The 27831-nt window shown below is 43.4% G+C and overlaps 1 protein-coding gene across 1 annotated transcript in view; it reads left to right on the forward strand.

Moving 5' to 3' along the window:
• Positions 1–27831, forward strand: part of LOC124622925 (nose resistant to fluoxetine protein 6-like) — a 172534-nt gene that overhangs the window by 104085 nt on the left and 40618 nt on the right. The window contains exon 7 of the mRNA XM_047148715.1: positions 17907–18090. Coding sequence (XP_047004671.1) covers positions 17907–18090 — 184 coding nt within the window. The remainder of the gene's footprint in view (positions 1–17906; positions 18091–27831) is intronic.

The following is a 27831-nucleotide window of genomic DNA, read 5'->3' on the forward strand; positions in this document are numbered from 1 at the left end:
CGAGTGATTTGTTGATTTGTTGGAACTGTGCGCCGTTTATTCACTGATATAATCTGCGGCGTTTGGCCGCGCCCCATTTCAAGAACAATGATCTACACTACGTACATACTATGCAAGCCAGCATGTGGTGCATGGTGGAGTGTACCCTGTACCACTGCTAGTCATTCATTTTCCTGTTAGACTAATAAGTGGGGCGAAGGAAAAGCGACTGTCTATATGCTTCCATACGAGCCGTGATTTCTTTATCTTTTCTTCATGGTACTCATGCGGAGCGTACGTTGTTGGCAGTAGAAAACTTCCGCTCTCTGTGACAAACTTGCCCAGTAATGTTTCGAGAAATGAGCGTATCCTTTCATCCAAGAAATCCCATTTGGGTTCGCAGCATTTCCATAATACTCGCATGTTGATCGAACCGACCGGTAACAAATCTAGCAGCATCACTCTGAATTTTTTCGGTGTCTTCCTTTAGGCCGACGTGGTAGCGATCCGAAACACTTGAGCAGTACTCAAGGATGAAATTTCTCATTTTAAGAATGTGGAAAGAGCGATCTGTTTTACTTGGAAAGCCGAATTTGATGGCAAAACCATCAACGTGAGTTTACTGCCATGCTCCTAAAAACCACTGCAGCACGGGTGTGGCTTTGTAACACGGATAGTTATCCTGATGGAAGATTCCATCGCTTTTGAGGAAGACATCAAGCATAAGGGGTTCAGATGGTCCCTAATAATGTTCATGTAGTCCAAAGCTGTTATGGTGCCTTCCATTACTACCACAGAGTCCATAGAAGCCGAGGAGAATGTCCCCTATAACATAACACTGCTCCCACCTGCCTGCGTCCATTGTGCGCTGCATGTTCGCCTAGATGATGACGTATCAGGGCATGACCATCGACCTGATACAACAATAAACGGGATTAATCCGACCATGCGACACGATTCCATTGATCCGCGGTCCAATCGCGAAGATCTCGCGCCCACTGTAATCGTAATTGAAGTTGTTGCGTCAGCGTGGGAACACGTAGCCGTCCTCTGCTATGGAGCAACATGTTCAGCACTGTGCACTGAACAATGTGCTTCAAAACACCTTTGCTTGAGCCACCACCTACCACAGATCACCGCCTATCCTACTTTAGAGAGCGGGCAATCCTCCGATCCCTATGTTCTTGATTAGATATGGACGTCCAACTTCTTGTCACCTATTCGTATTTTCAGTGTTCTTCAACTACTCTTCATAGATCCTCACGAGAGTAGCGAAGAGCCGACCAGCTTCGTCGTTTCCGAGATGCTCGCTCCCAGGCACTGGCCCACGACAATCTAGCTTTTGTTAAAGTCGTTTAAGTCGGCTGATTTCCGTATTTGTGCCACTTGTCGTCGCTAGAAGACTCCCCGTTTGTCTCTGCTCGCTCATGTACTTCTCTTACCGCGTCAAGTGCCCTGAGGGCCACCAGGCAGCATGTAACCTCGAGGTGGGCTGTGGTCATAATGTTCTGGCTCATCAGTGTTTGTTGTGGCTATTGTTATTTTAGTACGTGTGTTGTTTGCGACTCCAGACGCGCCACTTTACACATTACCACACGACTACCTGCATCTGTCTCTTTGGCCTTTGACTTTCCCAGTGGTTCGCACCAGGATAAGAGGTAAAACCAGATAAATTAGCATATGGTAACACTAGCAGGTCACCAACCGACTTTGTGTGGAAATGTCATAACAGGACTTTAATAATGCTGGGTTTGATGCCATAATTACAAATGAAATACTTGCTTGTAACCGTAGTTTATTCTGCTGACCCAAGTGGCCAACTAGTGGTGGTTTCTTATCAGTAGCAAGATAACAAAAGGATTAATTGTCTTATACTTATGGTTCTAAGCTTAGAAAGCATCACTACGATAGATGCAGGCATGAATACGGTCATACACAGTTAATCATCCATGAGTGTTACTAAGCCACGCCTGCCTTCTAGCTCGGTCTGTCACGAAGTGGCCGAGTATATGATGTTATCGGCGCTACTCGTACTCTGGCCAGTGGCCACCACACCTCTTTGTCGATCCTTAAGATTTTGAAAGTGATGAACTCTGATTCGCAAGAAATTTTACACGTGTTGAATGTTCGAGCGCCAAAGTGTGTTGACAAGGGAACGGTCGAATCCAACACGTCGAAACCTACCCTGAAAGTTTTCCCGCAGGACGAATAAACCGAAGAAGCGCGCTCTCAAAATTTTACCTGCTAAGGCTATCAGCAAGTTTTTTTTTCAGTTGTACGGCTGTTCGTTTTTGCTGCACAAAGAACCGCTTATAACCTTGTACAGCCCTCCCTGACTTGCGCGTGACTCGGCGAATAGGCAGGCGCAGCCGTGACAAGAAAACGTAGTGCAACGTAGCGCTATTACAATTTTTTGAATAACTTGCAGTTCGTGTTGAAAGTTAAACTGTTGCAGATGTAACTGTCTTACAAGTGACAAGCAAAGGGGAAAAATCTAGGCAGTGTATAATATTACATTACAGACGACTTCCAACAACTGGGACTTCCATTTTCTGACATTAAATATTTTATAACAATTCTTGTAGCGCACTTCTTATGATAATTTTTAATAACGTGCATTGTAATAACAATGAAACAGTTCCTTGTTTATTCCCTATAATCTTCACAAAAATGCAAGTGTTATTGGATGATGAAAACAAACATTTTCCGTACACCAGGCATACCTGAAAAAAAATTAATGCACTCAGTCTCTTTAGAGTAATTACTAATTTTCTTTAGACATAACTGGAATGCCGTAAGAAATGACCATGGCCATTGTTCTGCATATTGTCCTGCGTACCAGGTATACTTTAAAATTCTTAAAATGTGGTGATGCAAACTGACAATGCAGAAATAACTGAAGTTTAACAATACTGTTCCACTGAAAAATCTGAAATGACAACAGCACAGTTTTCGGAAATTGTACTGTCGGACAACCTGAAAGATACTATACACTGTTGAGTTTTTTTAATCGAAAGCCTGAATCACACCATTAATTCCGCGTGGTATCCGAATTGTATTAACATCTTTTCGTCGTCCCCTAAAGGACAGAGGTGACGTTATGTTCAGACCAAGAACTGAATTATTTTCTGCAACTAGTAAGAAGACGTTTTGGATATAACATTGAAAATTATTCTCTGCTACTTTTCCAGATTTTGTTACCTGATTACAAGATTTTTGGAAGTAAACAGCCCTTTTTCTGAATTCTTCGTCCGAATTTCCCGCGAATTCCTTAACACAGAATAAAACTGCGAAAACAGAAATTCATTGACACTCAACACTGGCGTTGTTGTATAAGAATGTATTATATCAGTCATCGACTGCACGAATGACTCTGGTTTTTTTCTCGCTCGAATGCAATTTGCACACTGTTCTTGCCCGAAATCTGATTGATTGGCTTCATACACAGCATTTTAGGGGATAACAACAAACTTCGTCTTCACGTCAGGTGCGAATTTATCTACAGTATTACCTATTAATGACATCCCCTCTGCACGTTCACTTGGAGTAAGCTTCGTAATTTTGCGACTTCTTTTCCCGTATAATTTCCTGAATCTGTTTAAGCAGGTCGAAGAAGCCTGGAAATCATAAATGTTAAGCCCACTTGCAAGTCAGAAGGCCCAGTCTCATGGAACTCTCTCGGTAAGAGTGTACTGAAACTCACGAGCAGTTCTAAACCATTCGAATACCTTTTATTTCACACTTCTGCTAGTTTCAGTTTGGCTCATATTTCTTACTTTGTTTAAACCTTTCTTCCGTTTATACAATTCAAGTACAGATCTTACGAAATGAAACCGACTTTGCTCAGTGCTTAACTTTACGCACTTCTTCCTCCTTTGTTTAACCAAAAAAAATTACAGCCTTATCTTTTTCACTGAAGCTATCACTGCACATGTTTTCTTTTGTCTTGGAAAGTACTCTATTTTTGTTCTATACTTTATTAGCACAATAATCATCGTTCGAAATATAATTCACGGAGTCGTCCGAGTTATTTCCTGTTTCTTCTAACGTTTGCACACTTTCTAACGAAATGTCGACATCATTTGAATGATATACGAAGAATTAACTACTAAGTAATACATATCTAGGTGCTCAGGAAAAGTTGGTGATTTTGATTGCATCCCATGTTCTTCACGTTTCATGCTGCACATGCTCTGTCTGTTATGGCTACAGAAGAGATGTCCAGTTCTCCAACCGCCAAGCGAGCAATAAATTGGCAATTTTCAATTTTTAGCTAAAATTTTGGCAGTGTGTTCCTTTTGGTGTATTCTTCCTATAAAAAAAAATTCAGGGCCGGTTTAGACACGTCGGATTGGACCGTTCCGTCGCGATTCCCGTTATGTACGGTAATGCCATCAGCTACCTTGTCTCGGATGTCTCTTGGAAGGATACTTGCGCCAAACCAAGTTTGGTCGTTTCCGTCCACCCTAAGTCGTTTGAGTACGCTGTATCCATATACTCAGCACTGCGGACTTTTTCTCCTGCCGTGCAATTAAATGCTGATAAAATTACCGATACTGCGAACCCTCTGCTCTCTAAACGTTCGCTAGCGCTTTTCCCATTCCAGTCCCACTCCGCCACCTCGTCGTAAGTTGAATTAATTGCGAGGTATGACTTCTCTGTATTCTCGGACCTTCGATGCGCACCACGGTTAATTTTGGCAGTGGGTGTTTTTTTCCATAAGAAGTTCCTCGGGACACAAGCGTAACCTAGTGACGAGTGCAAAGTTCAGCGCCTGTACGACCTCGGAATGTCCTATACATCGAGCCTCATGATTTGGCCAAGATAAAATGCACTGTGCTATACATGAATGTATTTAACCAGTGATCTGCTTCGACCATTCCCTCTCGATATAAAGATCACCTCACTACAGTTCATGTGTATGATAATGAGGTATGCACCTGGAAATCGAACATGTGAGTGACCCCGACAAATCAATCGTAGCTGTGAAATTGGTGTTAATTCAATAATTGTGGGTGTGGGGGGAGGGTACGTTCATCTACTAAAATTAAAATGGAATTCATTAAAACCATGGTTTGCCCATATGTAAACACAGGACATGAAATTACAAATCGGATTATCTCACAAATCGGAGATGCGTGTAGAATGTAATCTGACTCTGTAGACATTAGTTCATTATGATATAGAATAGGGAAGGGCACACCAGGAAAAAATGGAAGACTCTTGTACGATATACCAAACTGAACAGCAAGTGCGGTGTTGGATTGGTCACGATGATTGGGTCGATTCCGAAAAGTGAAGGGGTGAAACATACATGAAGACCAATTAGCAATAGCATGACCCGGGAAACTCAAGATGCATGACCGATGTAAGTCCCTAGTTACTTGAAGCATATACAAAGGCACCTATTGTCATATCATTGCTACTGCTCGCCCATTGCTGCCTGAACCTACACTTAATATGTGGTGAGCTTGCACTATAGCAGTTGGTGGATTGCAGAAGGCCATCGAGCTTCTCTTGAATGACGGACATGGGCGTCATACTATTCTGCAAGCTCAAAGTTCTAACCTGAATGACGAATCTTGGATATCTCTGTCAAATTCTGAATCGTGAATCTTGAACCTAGAATCTCAAATACTGAATTTTGAATGAAGCTGTAGCTTACGCTCTGCCATTCCTTCATTCGTGATGCTCCCAAGAATTACATGTAAGTCAATCTGACGGATCGTCTCACGTCTCACCCTCAGCCAATGAGAGTCTACGGCTGTAACATTTCTCTCTGTTGCGCTGAATTTTTGTTATAGGTGTAGCCAAAGTTTTTTTTATTTTTTTTATTTATTTAAAGGAAAAGCAAGTGGTGGGATACCGCTGCTTCAGAAACTTGCGTGTTCCGACGAATGGTATAATTCTTTTTCTAAAGTTTCCGAGCATCGACCAAGCAGAACGTGGCTTGGTTTCCGTGTCCAGAACTCCACGTGGACTGTCCCTAAATAGTGACACTAGCAGGCCATCGGCAGACTACAAAGCTGTCCCTTAGCCTTTAATTGTTAACATGGCGTCCGACAAATCCCCAGCACATTTATGGTAGCTAAATTTATTTTCGGTCACCAATTTTTCATTCGTATGTTGCTCATTTTTGTTAGCGTTTGACAGTTATTTAGTGGCTGGAGATTTCCTAGACCCCTACATCAACACTTCCGTTACAAGGCAGTGTCGAAGAAGTAGGTGTAAATTCGTTTACTCATGCTTTCCTGTCACTTTGAAGCTTTTGAATTTGGAATTCTCATTAACGATTTTATTTTTGTAACAGATGATGGAAGAAGACGCTTCCAGTTGCTTCGTTGAGGAGGTTTCAGATGAAGATGCCTGTGTAGTTGGGCTGTCTTCCGATTCTGTATCAGACTACAGTATCGAGTCTCAACATAACTCCACTAGTAAGCAGTCTGGTGATTCAGATGATGCAGATTCAGACTTGTCCAATTTTTTCATAGGCAAAAACAAGAGTACAAAATGGAGGAAGGTTCCTGTCAATCAGAGAGTCAACGCTAGAAGGAGCAATATCATAACTCCTTTTCCTGGAATAAAGGGATCGGCAAAGATTTGTAAATCTCTCAATGATTGTTTCTCTGCGCTAATAGACATCACACGTATTAGTGCTATTACAATAAGCACAAACATAAAAATTGATAAAGACAGAGAAAAGAATAAGAATGGCAGAAATGCATATTTGATGATACTGAAGTAAAAGCCGTCATTGGACTTCTGATTTTAGCAGGATCCATTCTCTCAAGTCACCGAAACTTTCTGAAGCCAACTTGTAATACAATTGCTATTTATACATTCTTCTAGAGAGAAGCGTACGAAATTAAAATAAAACTGTTGTTTTCCGATCTAATAACTGGAGTTGGGATTCCGATCACAGTTGAGATTTCCTCGCACTTTTCTCGTTTTATCCCATTATTCTAAGAACGTGTGCACGCCATCTACAGTGTCCTCCTCCTCAACCAGAATTATCCCATTTTTACATTTTTTTTTTAAACGTAGCAGGCCTTTCAGTTTTCTTCTCAACAGAATTGAACTGCTTTATTTATGAACACTATTCCATCGGAGCGTACTCTTCGATACTGTATATTTGGACGGTGACAATCCATTTCAGCCGATGCTAAGGATTCGCATAAGTAGTAACGCACTATGACCATAACGTGACTATACAACGCCGAGACACGTGTGTCCATCGAGTACTGTCGGGTATTGACAGACGCCTGTGGTCTCATCTGTACGTGAACAAAGTTTAGTTAAGCGTTCTGCCGTTGGCAATTGTAAAATGAAAAAGTTATAGTTAAGATTTAAACTAACAAATCTAAAGTAAACCTGACAGAAAGGCGAGATGTTTCAGTGAACAAAAAAGCAAATATAGAGAAAACAGCAGCGCAACTGGTGCTGCGCTAGGCGCTGTTAGATTGTAGGTACCAAAGGGGTGGGCGGTCCACACGCACGGCCTCTGTTCCTTCGCCACGGGAGAGGTTCTTCTACTTAGTTACATGCTCTATGTTTTTTGTGGCGGCGTTCGTAGCGACAAGCAATTCGCTGTAGAAACGGCTTACGAAGTCACCGCCACACTTTTAATAGCGGGCCGACCGGTCCGCTGGAACAGTGAACAGAAGGATGAAAACCCAAACACTCTGATTAAATAAAAGTCGGTACTTATCTTTATTAACGAAGATACAGAACACAGTAGTGGACTCCGTGTCTACAGAGATCTGTCTAGTTCGAGTCGGAGCGGCTAGGTCAGCGTCGGCTGACGACAAACAACAACTCTGCTGCGATGAACACACAACTGACTAGCAAGTACACAAATCGGTGGCGAGTATACAACTGAGCGGCGAATGCAGAACTGTCCTAGCGCTCGCGACTCCAGCGCTTAAGAAGCCAGAAGCCAGCGGTGGCGCGCGCAGACTTGCGGCGATTTCCTGTCTCGCTGGCGCTGCTTATGCGGACGGCGTCCGGACTTTGATGCTGCCAACCTTTTGGCAGCGGGCTCGGGTGGCATTACTGGTCAGGATATAACAATGTTCACAGCCCGACGTCCACGTCCACTCGCCCCCATTCACCTTGCATTTGGTTTCATACGATCGTGAGACGCCCTGTTGATAAATGTCAGCCTCGCGTATGTGCTGTTTACCGTAAGAGGGCCCCGCCAGATAGGCGCCCCCAATTCGCCGAAATGTTGATCCCCTCAAACGGCGCTTGTCGACCGACCACCTGAACTGACTGGTCGACACAGCAGGCGGCCACTGTGGTCTCATCTACATCTACGTCATTACTCTGCTATTCACAATAAAGTGCCTGGCAGGGGGTTGACTGAACCACCTTCGAGCTGTCTCTCCACCGTTCCACTCTCGAAAGGCGCGCGAGAAAAACGAGCACTTAATTTTTTCTGTGCGAGCCCTGATTTCTCTTATTTTATCGTGATGATCATTTCTCCCTATGTAGGTGGGTGCCAACAGAATGTTTTCGCAATCGGAGGAGAAAACTGGTGATTGAAATTTCGTGAGAAGATCCCGTCGCAACGAAAAACGCCTTTGTTTTAATGATTGCCACTTCAATTTATGTATCATGTCTGTGGCACTATCTCCTCTATTTCGCGATAGTACAAAACGAGCCGCCCTCCTCTGAACTTTCTCGACGTCATCCGTCAGTCCCACCCGAAGCGGATCGCACACCGCACAGAAATACTCCAGAACAGAGCGGACAAGCGTGGTGTAAGCAGTCTCTTTACTAGACCTGTTGCACCTTCTAAGTGTTCTGCCAATGAATCGCAGTCTTTGGTTTGCTCCACCAACAACATTGTCTATGTGATCACTCCAATTTAGGTGATTTGTAATTGTAATTCCTAAGTATTCAGTTGAATTTATAGCCTTCAGATTTGTGTGACTTACCGAGTAATCGAAATTTAGCGGATTTCTTTTAGTAGTCATGTGAGTAACTTCATACTTTTCTTTATTCAGGGTCAATTTCCACTTTTCGCACCATACAGATGTTGTTGTTGTGGTCTTCAGTCCTGAAACTGGTTTGATGCAGCTCTTCATGCTACTCTATCCTGTGCAAGCTTCTTCATCTCCCAGTACCTACTGCACCCTACATCCTTCTGAATCTGCTTAGTATATTCATCTCTTGGTCTCCCTCTACGATTTTTACCCTCCACGCTGCCCTCCAGTACTAAATTGGTGATCCCTTGATGCCTCAGAACATGTCCTACCAACCGATTCCTTTTTCTAGTCAAGTTTTGTCACAAACTCCTCTTCTCCTCAATTCTATTCAATACCTCCTCATTAGTTATATGATCTACCCATCTAATCTTCAGCATTCTTCTATAGCTCCACATTTCGAAAGCTTCTATTCTCTTCTTGTCTAAACTATTTATCGTCCATGTTTCACTTCCATACATGGCTACACTAAATACAAATACTTTCAGAAACGACTTCCTGACACTTAAATCACTACTCGATGTTAACACATTTCTCTTCTTCAGAAACGCTTTCCTAGCCATTGCCAGTCTACATTTTATATCCTCTCTACTTCGACCATCATCAGTTATTTTGTTCCCCAAATAGCAAAACTCCTTTACTACTTTAAGTGTCTCATTTCCTAATCTAATTCCCTCAGCATCACCTGACTTAATTCGACTACATTCCATTATCCTCGTTTTGCTTTTGTTGATGTTCATCTTATACCCTCCGTTCAACTGCCCTTCCAAGTCCTCTGCTGTCTCTAGACAGACCATACAGATATGTTACCTAAATCATTTTGCAATTCGTTTTGGTCATCTGATGACTTTACAAGACGGTAAATGACAACATCATCTGCAAACAATCTGATAGAGCTACTCAGATTGTATCCTGTTAATATAGATCAGGATCAATAGAGGGCCTATAACACTTCCTTGACGAACGCCGGATATTACATCTGTTTTACTCGATGACTTTCCGTCTATTACTTCGAACTGTGACCTTTCTGAGGGGAAATCTCGTGGTCCTGGCCCTTTCGGGCCCCCGGTCCTTACTGCACCCCTTGCAGTTCTACGAGAGCTGCCTTGGCTATGGCACAGCTGCTGCGATCGGTAACTATATATAGTCTCACTACTTTCTAAAATAGGAAGAGTGATCTCTGCAATCGTAATTTCTGTCGCATACAGTAATAGAAATCACTGTAAAGGCATGGATATTTGCAGGAAAATTAAAATTGTCGGTTGGAATAGTTGTGCATAATATACGAGGGTTATTCCAAAAGTAAGGTCCGATCGGTCGCGAAATGGAAACGACTATGAAAATCCGATAAAGCTTTGCACAGATGTGTTGGGTAGTGTCTCTAGTATAACCCCAGTTAGCATTACGTCGCTCTTCTCATTTCTGAGCTCGCAGTGAGTGCGTAAAGATGTCTAGAAAATAGTGTCTGCCGCCAAGTACGAGGGCCTGGTCAGAAATTTCGCCTGAAGCTATGCAGCCAACATTACATAACTGTCGTGCTGTTTCGTCTTCACGACAATTCTCAGCCGCATTCTGCAGGGGCAATGAAGATGCTCCTGCATCGTTTTCAAATGGAAATGTTAGATTACCCACAATACAGTCCGCAATTGTCTCCCCCTGAGTTTCATCTCTGGTCACATGAACCGCTGTCTTTGAAGACAACATTTTGACACAGACAACGAGGTATAGGCCAGCGTGGAGAATTGGCGGAAAGCACTGGCGGCTGCCTTCTATGATGAGGCTATTGAAAAGTTGGTACAACGCTATGACAAAAGTCTAAGTCAGAACGGCGACTACGTAGAGAAGTAGCTGAAAGGTGTAGCTAATTGTTACAAGTAAAACATTTCTGATGTTCACTGTGGTTTCAATTTGGCAATCAATCGGACCTTACTTTTGGAATAACCCTCGTATATGCAATAGTTTGAATCCAGTATGCCGACAAATTCAGTCAAATGATATCGCATTTGATGTCAGCAGTTCAGTACATCAGCGATTCAGGTGGTAGAGTGTGGAACTGGGTATAAAGGCAGTCGGCTCTCTGCTGTATTTCATCTACGTCTGCATCATACTCTGCAAGCCACCTTATGGTGTGTGGTGGAGGTTAGTTTCGGTACCACTATCTGATCCCTCCAACCCTGTTCCACTCGTGAACAGTGCGTGGGAAGAATGATTGTCGGTAAGCCTCTGTATTGGCTTTAATTTCTCAAATTTTCTCCTCGTGGTCAATGCAGGAGATGTATTGCTTAGGGGGTGGGGGGGGGGGGGGGCGGGGAAGTAATATATTGTCCGACTCCTACTGAAAAATGCTGTCCCGAAATTTCAATAGTAAATCTCTCCGTGATGCACAACGCCTCTCTCGTAACGTCTGCCAGTGGAGTTCGTTCAGCATCTCCCTAACGCACTCTCGCCAGCTAAACGTTCCTGTGACAAAACGCGCCGCTCCTCGTTGGATCTCCTCTATCAGTCCTACCTTATAGGGATCCCAGATTGATGAACAGTACTCAAGAATCAGAGCAACAAGCGCCTTATAAGCCACTTCTTTCGTGGATGAGTTACATTTCCTTAGGATTCTTCCGATACGTCTGCGTCTGATGACTGCTTTTCCCACTATCTGGTTCATGTGGTCATTCCACTTAAGGTCGCTCTGCATAGTTACGCCTGGATATTTTACGGCAGACACTGTCTCCAGTTGTTTGTCATCAATAGTGTAGCTGTACAGTAGTGCATTTCTTTTCCTATGTATGCGCAATATGTTACATTTATTTATGTTCAGGATCAACTGCCTGAGCCTGCACCAGTCATCAATTCTCTGCAGGTCGTTCGGCAAATTTGTACTATCTTCTGGCGTTGCTACTTTGGCACAGACAACTGCATCATCTGCGAATAGCCTTTAAGAACATCCGACGCTTTGGTTCAAATGGCTCTGAGCACTATGGGACTTAACATCTGTCATCAGTCCCCTAGAACTTAGAACTACTTAAACCTAACTAACCTAAGGACATCACACACATTCATGCCCGGGGCAGGATTCGAACCTGCGATCGTAGCGGTCGGGCGGTTCCAGACTGAAGCGCCTTGAACCGCTCGGCCACTGCGGCCGGCTCCGACGCTTTCTACTAGATCATTTATGTACAGATTGATTCACGAAAATATGCACATATTTTAATATGTTATTCTACAAGTAAAACTGAAGAAAATAGTTCATATAAACGTGTATCTGCAGTAGTTTTCCACAACATCCAGAGAAGGAAAGACGCAATTTGGTAAAATTTTTAATTTATTAACTATTTGGCCCAATTAGTTTTTTAAATTCCAGACAATTGCACAAAGTTTTCAACAGAAGTTGTAGAGGATTTAATTTTTGGAAAAATGATGGTAAGGAAGTTAACTGAAGCTGTTTGAATGTGTCAGATAATCTGCTTTTATTAATACCATAGCACACGGGAATTCATGTTAAACCGGAAAAAACAAAGTTCACTCTTAATGAAGTTGTACTGTGTACACACATTTTTGCAATACACTCACAATAAATGTTCAAAAATGTCTCCACCGAGTTCGATGCATTTAGCTGCACGCGTATGAACAGATTTTGGTGCTCGTTTCAGTTTGACAGGGCTGTTCTTAATTTCGTCTATTGCATTCACAATGCGAGCAAGTAACGCCCCATGTGTATTGACTTTGCCCTCATAAACTATGTCTTTCATCCATCCCCATACACAAAAATCCACTGGTGTTAAATCGGGAGATCTGGGTGGCCACAGACGTGTAGCACCACGACCAGACCATTTCTGGGAAAAATATTCATTTAAATGTGTAGTAACGGCGTTGGAGAAATGTGGAGGCGCGCCGTATTGTCGAAAATACATTTGCAATCGTGTAGCAAGTGGAACTTCTTCGAGCAAGCGTGGTATTTCTTCTTAAAAGAGTTGTAAGTACATCTCGCCAGTTAGACGTTCTGGGAAAATGAATGGTCCAATAAAGTATGTGTTTATTACACTACACTACACATTTATGCTAAATCGCTGCTGGAAATTGCGTTGCGCTGTTGCGTGTGGGTTTGACTCAGACATTATTGTTGTGGTCTTCAGTGTTGAGACTAGTTTAATGCAGCTCTCCATGCTACTCTGTCCTGTGCAAGCTTCTTCATCTCCCAGTACCTACTGCAACCTAAATCCTTCTGAATCTGCTTAGTGTATTCATCTCTTGGTCTCCTCAGACAATATGTGCTCGTTACGTAAATTGTTTACACCATTTCGAGTAAGCTATGCCTCATCAGTAAATAAACTGTATTTGTGTAACCACCGGTTAGTATTTAACCAGTTACACACCTCCTTGCGAAGGGCAGGATCTCCCGGATGTAAATGATGCACTTTTTGTTTATGGTAAGGATACAAATTGTACTTCAGTGTACGCCATACCTTAGCTCGTGAAATGGCAAATCGTTTAGACATACGTCGTGTACTTGTACCCAGGCTACGTTGAACAGCATCGATAATATCCTCACCATCTTCTTCACGAATCGAGCGTCGTACTGATTATGAACGCTAGGTAGAGAACCTGTTTCCCGTAACATCCGAAATACTCCGCTAACGGTTCGTGCATTCGTTATCTTCCCAGTTGGATAACGTACGCGTTATTCGTTAACTGCAGTCGTATCATTACCATCACATATGCCATAAATAAACACCAAATCGACGTGTTCCACTGTCGTAAATTTGAAAAGCATGCATATTTCATAAATAATTTAGAAACTACAATAGTTACTATGTGGTTTCATTTAAATACACTGTTCTTATTATGTTCTTTCACTGGACAATACAGAAAATTAACTCCTTACGGAGTTACGGCTAATAAAAGATTTTGCCTGAAATTTAGCAACTTCGCTAATACGAAACCATCGCAAAACTGTAAGAGGTTAAAGTATAGCACCATTTCCATTTATTTTGTTGTCACATCTGCTGTGATTTCGAGTTCTCTTATGTCTTACTTAATTTCTTTGATCCATTTAGTGTTCCTCTTAGTACTCCACAATTTTTCTATTATTCTCTTACTAATTCTGTTTCCTGGTTTTGTCATCAGATGTCCAAAGAATGAGATATATTATTTCCTAGTCGCGTTCATTTGAAGTTATTTTCCATGGACCATTTACTTGATATTGTTTATTTATGTATGTCCTAATTATTCTTGTTTCTATGTTTATTGTTTTGTCAGTTTCTGCTGTATTAGTTGTTTTGAGGGTGGTTTCAGCTGCATAAGTTATTTCTGGTAGTGTAACTGTTTTATTACGTCTTAGTTTTGCATCCATGGATAGGCTTTTCTTGTTGTATGTGTTTTTTCTAATGTAATTTGCTTTCGTCAGTTTTTTGTTCTGTTTTTCCATGATGGTTTACCACTTAGATTGTAAGTTATAATTTCACCTAAATATTTAAATTTATCAACTATATATTTTTTTGTTCTTCTATCGTAATTTTGTTTGCAAGTGATGTGTCAGTTAGCATAATCTCTGTTATACTGATCAGCTAGAACATTATGACCACCTACCTAATAGCCAGTAGGCTTAACTTTGGCACAGATAACAGCGGAGACGCGCCATAACATGGAAGCAATGAGGCCTTACTAGGTTGCTGGAAGGAGTTGGCACCACATCTGCTCACACAAGTTGTCTAATCCCCAAACATTCCTGAGAAGGGGCGATGAGCTCTGACGCCATGTTCAGTCTCATCCCAGATATGTTTGATCTGGTTCAAATTTGGCAATTTGGTTGAGCCAGCACATCAATTAGAACACGCTATTGTGTGATTCGAGCCACTCCATCACATACCTGGCCTTGTGACATGGCTAATTGCATTATCTTGTTGAAAAATGCCACTGCCGTCTAAAACCACGTTCGTCATGAAGAGGTGTACGAAGTCTGTAACCAGTGTACGATACTCCTTGGCCATCAAGATGTCGTGCACGAGTTCCACTGGACCCGTGGATGCCCACCTGAATGTTCCCCAGAGCATAATGGAGCCGCCGCCAGCTTGTCTCAATTCTGCAGTACAAGTATCAAGGAGCTGTACACCTGGAGTCTGGAACCGCGTGACCGCTACGGTCGCAGGTTCGAATCCTGCCTCGGGCATGGATGTATGTGATGTCCTTAGGCTAGTTAGGTTTAAGTAGTTCTAAGTTCTAGGGGACTGATGACCACAGACGTTAAGTCCCATAGTGCTCAGAGCCATTTGAACCATTTGTTCCCCAGGAAGACGACAGACTCACGCCTTCCCATAGGCGAGATGAAGAAGGTATCATCAGAACATACAACGCTCTGCCCACTACGCCGACGTCCAGTGTCCAGTGCCGATGGTTACGTGCCCATTTCAGTCGTAGTTGCCGATGTCGTGATGTTAACATTGGCACACGGAGGAATCGTCGGCTGCGGAGGCCCATCGTTAGGAGCGTTCGGTCCACTGTGTGTTCAGACATACCTGTTCTCTGGCCAGCATTAAAGTCTGATTTAGTTCCGCCACGGTTAGCCGCCTGTTCTTTTTTAACAGGCTGCCCAGCCTACATCGCGACATCCGACATCTGCAATGAGGGGTGGCTGCCCTACTCCACGACGTGTGGACGTGGTTTCATCTTGGTTTCACCACGTGTTGAAGACACTCACCACAGCACTCCTTGAACACCCAATAGGTCGTGCAGTTTCCGAAATGCTCGTTCCTAGCCTTTGGGCCATCACAATCTGCCCTTGGTCAAATTCAGATGGATCGTGTCAGGTGACGTTGCTATCGCTTGGACGGGTTTATATCTATAGTAGTCCAATGATCATAGTGTTCCGTCTGATCAGTATATACAGGGTGGTCCATTGATAGTGACCGAGCCAAATATCTCACGAAATGAGCGTCAAAAGAAAAAAATACAAAGTACGAAACTTGTCTAGCTTGAAGAGGGAAACCAGATGGCGCTATGGTTGGCCCGTTATATGGCGCTGCCATAGGTCAAACGGAAATCAACTGCGTTTTTTAAAATACGAACCCCCATTTTTATTACATATTCGTGTAGTACAGAAATAAATATGAATATTTTAGTTGGACCACTTTTTTCGCTTTGTGATAGGTGGCGCTGTAATAGTCACAAACGTATAAGTGCGTGGTATCACGTAACATTCCGCCAGTGCGAATCGTATTTGCTTCGTGATACATTACCTGTGTTAAAATGGACCGTTTACCAATTGCGGAAAAGGTCGATATCGTGTTGATGTATGGATATTGTGATCAAAATGCCCAACGGGCGTGTGCTATGTATGCTGCTCGGTATCTTGGACGACATCATCCAAGTGTCCGGACCGTTCGCCGGATAGATACGTTATTTAATGAAACAGGAAGTGTTCAGCCATATGTGAAATGTCAACCACGACCTGCAACAAATGATGATGCCCAAGTAGGTGTTTTACTGCTGTCGCGGCTAATCCGCACATCAGTAGCAGACAAATTGCGCGAGAATCGGGAATCTCAAAAACGTCGGTGTTGAGAATGCTACATAAACATCGACTGCACCCCTACCATATTTCTATGGAGCAGGAATTGCATGGGGACGACTTTGAACGTCGTGCACAGTTTTGCCACTGGGCACAAGAGAAATTACGGGACGATGACAGGTTTTTTGCACGCGTTCTATTTAGCGACGAAGCGTCATTCACCAACAGCGGTAACGTAAACCGGCATAATATGCACTCCTGGGCAACGGAAAATCCACGATGGCTGCGACAAGTGGAACATCAGCGACTTTGGCGGATTAATTTATGGTGCGGCATTATGGGAGGAAGGATAATTGGCCCCCATTTTATCGATGGCAATCTAAATTGTGCAATGTATGCTGATTTCCCACGTAATATTCTACCGATGTTACTACAAGATGTTTCACTGCATGACAGAATGGCGATGTACTTCCAACATGATGGATGTCCGGCGCATAGTTCGCGTGCGGTTGAAGCGGTATTGAATAGCATATTTCATGACAGTTGGATTGGTCGCCGAAGCACCATACCATGGCCCGCATGTTCACCGGATCTGATGTCCTCGGCTTTCTTTCTGTGGGTAACGTTGAAGGATATTTGCTATCGTGATCCACCGACAACGCCTGACAACATGCGTCAGCGCGTTGTCAATGCATGTGCGAACATTACGGAAGGCGAACCACTCGCTGTTGAGAGGAATGTAGTTACACGTATTGCCAAATGCATGGAGGTTGACGGACATCAATTTGAGCATTTATTGCATTAATGTGGTATTTACAAGTAATCACACTGTAACATCATGCGTTCTCAGAACTGATGAGTTTAGAAAGGTACATGAATCACATTGGAACAACCGAAATAAGAAGTTCAAACGTACCTACGTTCTGTATTTTAATTTAAAAAACCTACCTGTTACCAACTGTTCGTCTAAAATTGCGTGCCATATGTTTGTGACTATTACAGCGCCATCCATCACAAAGCGAAAAAAGAGGTCCAACTAAAACATTCATATTTCTTTACGTACTACTCGAATATGTAATAAAAAATTGTGGTTCCTATTTTTTTTAAAAAACAGTTGATATCCGTTTTATCTATGGCAGCGCCATCTAGCGGGCCAACCATAGCGCCATCTGGTTTTCCCCTTCAAGCTAGACAAGTTTAGTTTTTTCGTTTGATTATTTCGTGAAATATTTGGCCCGGTCACCTACAATGGACCACCCGGTATACTAAAGTAAAATACGCGCGAATTTCAATCGAATTTTGCCCTCAAAAGGAGATCAGAAAAAGGGTTCTCTCACAATATTGTAATGTTCAGTTGGCTCTAATGAGGTTAGAGTATCACTTTCGCGCAGTAATCCTAGGTATCGGCTATTTATGTTGATAGAGCTAAATTCCTTTTCCAGGTGGCGGTGAGTGCCTGTTGGGCAGCGTCGACGGCTCTGGCGCTGTTCGCCACGTACGGGCTGCACCTCAGCTACCACAGGCCCTACAGCAGGCTGGAGGCTGCGCTGTTCGCCACCCTGCAGCCGCTCGCCTGGGCCCTGTCCATCTCGTGGGTCATCTACGCCTGCGAAAAGGGACGCGCAGGTCAGTTGCTGGCACAAGTCATTCAGTAATAGTACCTCGCACTAACACTCCCTTACTTGAAACATGCTAATAATTATCTCAAAGCGCTAAAACAAAGCTGTAGAATTTGTCACACTAGCACCTTGCATCCATTGCAAAAACAGACATAATGTCTGCAGGGATACCGCAATCACTTTTTATACAATGTTACTTATAATCCGTCTTGATTGCAAATATGTTTATTCACATGACCGGTTTCGTTTCCTCTAGAACCATCTTCAGATCTGCAATTTCGGTTACAGGACTAACCCGTCCACTCTCAACAACCTTCACATGGTGAGTCACGAAAGTGCAGATCTGAAGATGGTTCTAGAGGAACCGAAACCGGTCATGTGAATAAACATTTTTGCAATCAAGACGGATTATAAATAGTCTTCCATCCAGTTTCCTTTACAGATGTACTACACCTTCACAGAACAGTTTCAACAAATCTGTGTGTTCCACTCATCTTCTTCAATACTAATTTTACGTGTCTGTCCCATTTCACATCGCATCTCGGTACTGCCAGTAAATACTAATACGATGTGACGTGCTCAACATGCTCACCACTAACATTGTAATCGGACACAGTCAGGTTATTTCTATATCTCCATCAACATCTCCATGGCTACTCTGCAAATCACACTTAAGTGCCTGACAGAGGCTTCATCGAACCATCTTCTCACTAATTATCTGTTATTCCACTGGCGAACGGCGCGCGGAAGAAACGAACACTATATCCTTCCGTGGGAGTACTGATTTCCCTTATTTTATATTGATGATCGTTTCTCCCTATGGAGGTCGACGTCAACAAACTATTTTCGCATTCGGAGGAGAAAGTTGGTGACTGAACCTTCGTAAGAAGATCCCGCCGCAACGAGAAACGCCTTTGTTTTACTCATCTACATCCGAAATCCTGTATCCTCTCCGTGACTCTCTCTCCCCTATTTCTCGATAATACAAAACGTCCTGACCTTCTCTGAACTTTCTCCATGCACCCGTTAATCCTATCAGGTAAGGATCCCACACCACGCAGCAGTAATCCAAATGGGGACGCACAATCGTAATGTAGGCAAACTCTTCAGTAGATCTGTTGCATCGTATAAGTGTCCTGTCAATACAACTCAGTCTTTGGTTCGTTATCCCCCACAACATTTTCTATGTGTTCTTTCCAATTTAAGTTGTTCGTAACTGTAATTCCTAGATACTTAGTTGAATTTATGGCCTTTAGATTTGATTGATTTATCGTGTAACCGCAGTTTAACCGATTATTTTTAGCACTCATTACTTAGGATCAACTGACAATTTTCGCACCACACAGAAATCTTTTCTAAATCGTTTTGCAATTGGTTTTGATCTTTTGATAATTTAACTAAACGGTAAAAGACATCTGTATGGTGCGAAAATTTGAATTTGACCCTAAAAATGAACAGTGTGAGGTCATCCATGTGAGTGCTAAAACGCATCCGTTAAGCTTCCGTTACTCGATAAATAAATCGCATCTGAAGGCCATAAATTTAACTAAATACCAGGATTTACAATTACGAAAAACTTAAATTGGAAAGAACACACAGAAAATGTTGTTGGGAAGGCAAACCAAATACTGATTTATTGGCTGAATATTTAGAAGATGCAACAGATCTACTGAAGAGACTGCCTACACTACGCTTGACCGTCCTCTTTTGGAGTACTACTGCGCAGTGTGGGATCCGTATCAGATAGGATTAACGACGTAAATCGAGGAAGTTCAAAGAAGAGCAGCACCTTTTGCATTATCGAGTAATAGGGGAGAGCGTGTAAGGGACATGATACAGAATTTATGGTGGACACCATTAAAACAAAGGCGTTTCTCGTTGCAGCTGGAGCTTCTCAGGAAATTTCAATGACCAATTTTCTCCTTCGAATGCGAAAATACACTACTGGCCATTAAAATTGCTACACCAAGAAGAAATGCAGATGATAAACGAGTATTCATTGGACACATATATTATACTAGAACTGACATGTGATTAAATTTTCACGCAATTTGGGTGAATAGATCCTGAGAAATCAGTACCCAGAACAACTACCTCTGGCCGTAATAACGGCTCATGCATGGTTGTTTACATCTTTGGGCGGGTTTAATGACATGTCTGTACCGTCAAAGGTACTAAAAAATGGCTCAGAGCACTATGGAACTTAACTTCTGAGGTCATCAGTCCACTATAACTTAGAACTACTTAAACCTAACTAACCTAAGGACATCACACACATCCATGCCCGAGGCAGGATTCGAACCTGCGACCGCAACGGTCGCGCGGTTCCAGACTGTAGCGCCTAGAACCGCTCGGTCACTACGGCCGGCGTCAAAGGGACTGTGTCAGTGATACAGTATCCGCAGCCAACGTCTATCTTCAGGAGTTCTGGGAACTGGGGTGATGCAAAACTCTTTTGTTTGTTGATGTGTGTGTATAGATAAGGAACAGCAGAGGGCCTCTGGTTCTCCCGTAGCACTCTCCATACAGTGACGTGGTCAACGTTACCTTGTACAGCAGCAACTTCTCTGACGCTGACGTTAGGGTTATCGTCAACTGCACGAAGAATTGCCTCGTCCATTGCAGGTGTCCTCGTCGTTCTAGGTCTTCCCCAGTCGCGAGTCATAGGCTGGAATGTTCCGTGCTCTCTAAGACGCCGATCAATTGTTTCGAACATCTTCCTTTCGGGACACCTTCGTTCTGGAAATCTGTCTCGATACAAACGTACCGCGCCACGGCTATTGCCCCGTGCTAATACATACTTGAAATGGGCATCTGCCAACTCCGCATTTTCAAACATTGCGCTGACTGCAAAACCACGTTCGTGATGAACACTAACCTGTTGATGCTACGTACTGATGTGCTTGATGCTAGTACTGCAGAGCAATGAGTCGCATGTCAAGACAAGCACCAAAGTCAACATTACCTTCCTTCAACTGGGCCAACTGGCGGTGAATCGAGAAAGTACAGTACATACTGACGAAACTAAAATGAGCTCTAACATGAAAATTAAGCCTTTCCGGACACATGTCCACATAACATCTTTTCTTTATTTCTGTGTGAGGAATGTTTCCAGAAAGTTTGGCCGGACCTTTTTGTAACACCCTGTATACGTTCCATAATCCTGTTGCATATCGACGTTAATGATATGGGCCTGTAATTTAGTGTACTGCTCCTAATGCTTTTCTTGAATATTGGCATGACCTGTGCAACTGTCCAATCTTTGGGTGCAAATATTTCGTCGAGCGAGAGGTTGTATTGTTAAGTATGGAGCTGTTGCACTAGCACACTCTTGAAAGGAAACTAACTAGTAAGCAATCTGGGTTGGAAGGTATTATCTTGCATTCATCCCAGTTTAAAAAGAGCTGTCATTCATTACACCAAGTACTTTCTTTATTTCATTACGATCGTCCAACGACGATACCTTCCTCACTCTCTGATCAAAATTATCCGAACACCTATTACTAGACATTAATAAGAGGCGTGTCCACCATTCGCCATTATGATGGCTTGAATTCTACTGTGGGCATTTTTAATGAGGCGACTGAATGTCTGTGGGACAGAGAAGGTATTGACATTAGACACTGGGGTCTGGAGCCTATTCGACGATTTGACCCATCGCAAAGGTGTTCCATTGGGCAAAGCTCGGTAATTTGGGAAGGCCAGTCCATTTCAAGAACGTTACTGTCCGCACCGCTGCCCCACACGTGTCGCTTTATGAGAGGATGCATTGTCATGTTGTTATATCGCCTCCGAACTGTTCTTATACTGTACGCTTTACACAGCTCTGTAAAATGTGTTCGTATCCTTCCTCATTTTGCGTTCTCTTAAGCATAATAGGAATAAAAATGGTGCACTTCACCTTACAACAAGTATTTTGCCGAGCTCAGTGCTAACCTTCACAAATACTGCAGTTAATATTATTTCTTTAGCCCTGAGAGCCAAACTGTCTGAATTGCCACGAATTTTGATTGATTTTAACCGTAGTCTCTACCCTAAAGGGAAAACAGAGCAACAGAATTTTAATATATGACCTTCAGAACGACCGATCAGAGGTATTTGCAAAACATATCAAATAATTTTCTCTCACAGGGTTCACGATGTTAATTACAGGACATGTAGAAACGTGATGGCGAGCGCTTTGAGGCGAGATTTAACGAACTGTGTAGCTGCATTATTGACAATTATTTCACAAATGGAGAGTACTCCTGAGACTATATTTACTAGGGACACACATAAAAACACCAATCCTATGGCTCCACACGAGCAAACAATACTAACGCTCCCATCACTTATCATCAAAGGGACGAGTAGATCGAGGGAGCGCAACACGGACGCGCAATTACTCTCATACAAAAATTCGAAAGCAAATTCGCCACTTTGCATTACTAATTGAGCCATCGAAGCCAGTTCGTGACTCATAGCAAAAAGAATCATGATAACCAATTGGGTGAACGTTGCAAGAAGTGCTTCGTGAGCGTTCAGATACCGAATTCGGTTCCGTCCGAATACGTAAGTATCGTGACTCGCGAAAATTCCGCACTGCACCTGATGGTGGAGTTGCATCGTTATAGAGAGACCTAAATTGAAAATGAAACTAACTCTCATCCAGAATCAGTACTTACTTGATCACAGAGTAAATTCTGTCTAAAACTTCAGCTGCCTCGCCTCTGTATACAGAGAATGACAAAAGTTGGGGACGTGTTGACCAATCCCCCAACTGCTTCTCTTAGAAAGTGCAAGCGTTTCTTCCAATCAGATGACAGGAGAACAGATTTCCGCTTCTCTCGGTCTAAAATGTTCCATTCAGTTCAACGGCTGAAATTTTGAAGAACCGCATCCCAGTGCTCGGGTTCGAAAATAGCCAACCGCGAAGCTCCATCTCTGCAAAAGCGCAGCTCCGTCTGGCGATATAATGTCGCGCCGACCTGTCGCCACCGGAGCTGGCGTCGAAAATAGTGTTCAGCTGCGTTCCCAGGCTGCTACCACATAGCTAAACCAAGACCTTCCACCTGAATTTGCCTAGCTGTATGCATCTGTTATGACGCCCCCATTCACTCAAAATGAAGGAGCGTCCATGCTTAGGACAGATGGTTATAGGTTCATGTTGCGCTGACGGTCGGTTGTCTTTAAAGGCGTCCTCTCACGGGACGTGAGGACTCGCGTGGACGAGGAGCTGGTGACGGCACAGCGGGGAATTCCACGTTCCCCTACACTGCGGAGCTTGAAATGAAGAAGCTGGCATGTACGATATTTGCCCCGTGGAGAGGAACGTGACCAATAACAGTTGACATCGTTTTACCTCACAAGCAGAACTTACGCGCCGCCATATTGTACTGAGTTGAACTACATATTTGGCGGGTTTTCTTTATCATAGAGTACGTGGTATGAATATAAGCTGTTTCAAAGTATCAGCAAACTGAGAATCTGTCGAAAACGCATTTTAGTTACAACTGGTCGTAATAAAGTGACAAGAAACTATATATCGGTAGATAAAGGCTTCCTGTATTTCATGTTTTTATTGTTACAACATGTGTGCTACGAAAGTTTACCGTTTACTGCTACGGCACAATGATGATCTATCAAAAGCGCATCGTATCGATACAATTTGTCGTAGTAAAGAATCAAATAATGACTTTTGTAGATACAGTCTTTAAACAGTGTATACCATAAAAGTAGCCGTGTCTGCCATGGCGAAGCCGTAACTAAGCTGATAGCGTCGTGAGCTGCATGCACTCCTTCCAAATATTTATTTTCAGCTTCGTTTTCTAAAAGATTCTGGGTCTTTCTTAATGGTTTAATAGAAACACGTGGGGCGTTCAATAAGTAATGCAACACTTTGTTTCTCAAAGCAGGTCGGTTTTTTTTTTCAGGATTCTACCACACACATTTTTCCTCATTCTTTTGGCTACAAGACCCTAATTTTCAAAACAGTCTCCGTTCAATGCGATGGCCTTATGCCACCTTACAGAGGTCTGTACTCGTATGCCCACATGATACAACTACAATGGTCGATGTCGGAGCCAATGTCATGCTGCACAAATAACTGCATCAAAAATTGTCACGATCAGCCTCGTACACAAGCAATTCTGCGCAGATGGTCCTTCGTTGCTCTTTATGGACTTCTGTGAGGCGGCGAGGATTCCAGGGCGCACACGCCTTTGAGTACCACAGTTGGTGGTCAAGTATGTCAACGCCACTAACAGAGATGTTCAGTTAAGCAGCGAGGTGTTTCATTGCAATCCGTCAATGTCCACGAATAACAGTGTCCGCACATTCCAACATTGCAGGAGTCACAGCTGTGTATGGCCGGCCGCCATGAGGCAGATCGGACAGGTTTGTGCGATCTTGCTGCGATGACGACAGACACCTCGCCCAACGACTCACCATGCATTTGTTGACCGTCAGGTTTCCGTAGACATTCACCCAGCGCCTGTGGATATATTTTACAGGCGCTATTTTGAAAGCGACGATAGCGCCGCTACCTATCGGAACTCCATGAAAGTAGAGCGGCTAAAGAGGGAATATTCTACGATGACTCACGACAAATTTCGAATTTTTTCAACCGGAACGGGCCGAGAAAAATGTGTTGCATTAGTTATTTGAACGCTCTTCGTATTACCTGCAGCAGTAGAAGTTAAATTTTATAAATAATGTATTTGCTGCAATTCTTGTTGCAAAGACCAACAACTGGAATGTTTCTCCAGTGCCGAGAAATCTTAACGTAACTGTCAGTCTGTCAGAAAGCAAATACAAGTTACTCTTCTGAAACCTTATGTGAAATGTACATAAACTTATCTCTTGGTTTTATGGACTTCCTCATGTTTATATCCTTTCAGTAATATCTTTTTCAATGATGGTGAGCAGCTTCGAAAAAATCTCCCCTTCCATTCAAATGAAATTACGAAACGAATCTCGATTTTGAAATCTATCTTACTTCAGAATGATGATAGTCGACGCAACATCGAGAATATGGATATTTTGCATCTGCACACTGACACTGGACGATATAACTATATTCAATTTAAAAACGAATATGGGATGAGGATTCAATTGAGTTAACGAATAACTTCCACTAGTGTGGTACACATCCAAGATGGCGTCTGTGACGTCAGTTGATAAAGTCATCCAAGATGGAAGCCTTGACGTCAGCTGATGATGCAAGTACCATTACCCAAGATGGCGGGATATTTGAATTTTGGCGGGAAAGTGCCACACCCCCTCCCCCCAAAAAATGGTGGTAAGTTCAAATTCCAAGAGGATAATGCACCACACCACGGTTATCTCTACTAAGCAAAGAAAATCACAGGAGGATAGCTCACTTGGGCTACCTCCACTAACCTAAGTCACCCGACCGCCACTTCTTCCTACGAACTGGTGCCAAGTTTAAATTTTCACAGTAAACAAAGTTCAATTCGCCTATCTACTAAGCTAAGAAAATGGCGCAAAAGAAAGGACACTTTTACTAACCTCACACACCCGACCACCACCTCCTCATATGGATTCGTGGGAGAAAAGGACTTGAAGATATGTCTTTATTATTCAAACAATTTCATGCAGGTGTGTTCGCCACTGAGTCCAGAGCCCAACTGGCTTAGTACACATCGCCACCACCAGAGGACACTCTCATGACATCAGGTGATGACACAAGTACCGTTATTCAAGATAGGTGAATACATTTTGCTTGCCACGTGACCTAGTTCATTTCGCCACCACCAGAGGGCGCTACTGTGACGTCAGGTGATGGCGGAAGTACCATTATTCAAGATGGAGGCATACAATGTGTTCACCACGAGGCCTAGTACATATTAACGCCACCAGAGTGCGCTACTGTAGACTTGGAAGAATTTTCGTGAATGCCCCGCCCATCTGGACTTGGAAGGAAATAGTTAAACCCTCCACAATGATCCTCAACCGACTGCCATGTACCCTTACCAACCCATGTTGTCAGGCTAACGTACACTAACATGCACTAACGTGCACAGTACACGATGTAATCAAAGATAGTGGGGGAAAATGGCGGGAAAACGACTCTGCCTATGCTAAATGTAAGTCTTAATTAATTTGCAAACAATCTCTCCACCACAAGATCTAGACTTGGCTCTGAGCACTATGGGACTCAACTGCTGAGGTCATTAGTCCCCTAGAACTTAGAACTAGTTAAACCTAACTAACCCAAGGACGTCACCAACATCCATGCCCGAGGCAGGATTCGAACCTGCGACCGTAGCGGTCTTGCGGTTCCAGACTGCAGCGCCTTTAACCGCACGGCCACCAAGATCTAGACTCCAACTGACCTAGTACACATTATTGCCACCAGAGGGTACTGTCATCTCTCCTGTGACCTAATCGCAGATGGTGGTCTGCAGAGGAAAAATGGCGCGAAAATGACTCAGGTTGCGCTGGGCTGCTTGGGAGAGTAAGGAATGAGTGTACTCTATTTAGGTTGGAACAATTTATTTAGCGATTGAGTATATTTATCACACTAACTCGAAACACTCGCCCTAATGTGCTTGGGGTCACAATACACAGTCTGCAGACTCGCAAACAACTCCTAATTTTCCGAAATAATTTCAGTACATACCTGCAAACCGCTTCTAAATAATGCAGCACAGTGATCTGTAGACATGCTCAGTACTCATAAACTGGCCAAATAGCGCATGGCACAGCCTACTGGCCAGCTCGCAAAATAATGCAATCAAAGCGCGCAAGCACTGCCCCGCCCCCCCCCCCCACCCCCCCTCTCCACATCCCGTCCACCAGACCAGGAAGTGAGCGGCCGTCTGCTGTCAAACCACACACAGGCCCCTGCTCGGATCCTGCAAGCATTAGGTGGCCACATCCGTTTCATACTTGATTTCTCAGAAATTCCTATCCAAATATGTGTTCACCTAGACACAGGTCCTGGAGCGACTGGGCAGGGACGTGCGCACTGTCGCAGTCATGAGCCATCGCCGAACACAGGTGAAAGCTGCCTCTTGGCGCCATTGATGACGCGATCAGATAGGAGTGAAGACTTATTTACAGACCACAGACACTCCAAGTTGGGCCACGTGCGTGGGTTCGTCGCTACCCTCCCTATAACTGTAGTCCGGTGAAGACGCTGCAAAAATCCATTCCAGAATAGCACAAGCTGCTTTCTCCTTAGCAAATCTGATGGACCATGCGTGACGTGTGGTTGACGGTTTGCTGCACGTAGCTACTTACCATCGTAAGTGCATCTAGCAATGTTCTTAATGTTATAGTGAAGCCACATTGCTATCTAAAATAATAACCAAGTCGAGCTCTAGTAAATTGCATAGTCCCCCAGAAATACATAACGTGCGCTTTTGTAGGAGTTTTCGTGTTGTCTCAGCTTGCATGCACGGAAATTCCTGCCCTAACAGAACTTCTTTACTACAATAACGCACAATAACGTCGAACGCAGTCTTCCTTGCGGACCTAACGTGGTACCCACTCCATCACGTGCTACCTTTCCTGCTCTCAACATACGTAAATGTTCTCACCGTTGTGTAGAGGCTCCTATATCCCAGCACAAAGGATGTGATTGAATCGAGCATTATGATTGGCTATTGTCGAATTTACCCGCCGAATTTCTGATACCGCCCATATCGAAGCACTGTCCGCCCTTTTTTCCTTCTGCAGACGAGACTTTCAGCGGTTATTTTACACAGATCGCCATATTGCACTGAAAGTTAAATCATACAGA

Source organism: Schistocerca americana, chromosome 7 (assembly GCF_021461395.2).
Source record: "Schistocerca americana isolate TAMUIC-IGC-003095 chromosome 7, iqSchAmer2.1, whole genome shotgun sequence".
Taxonomy (NCBI): Eukaryota; Metazoa; Arthropoda; class Insecta; order Orthoptera; family Acrididae; genus Schistocerca; species Schistocerca americana.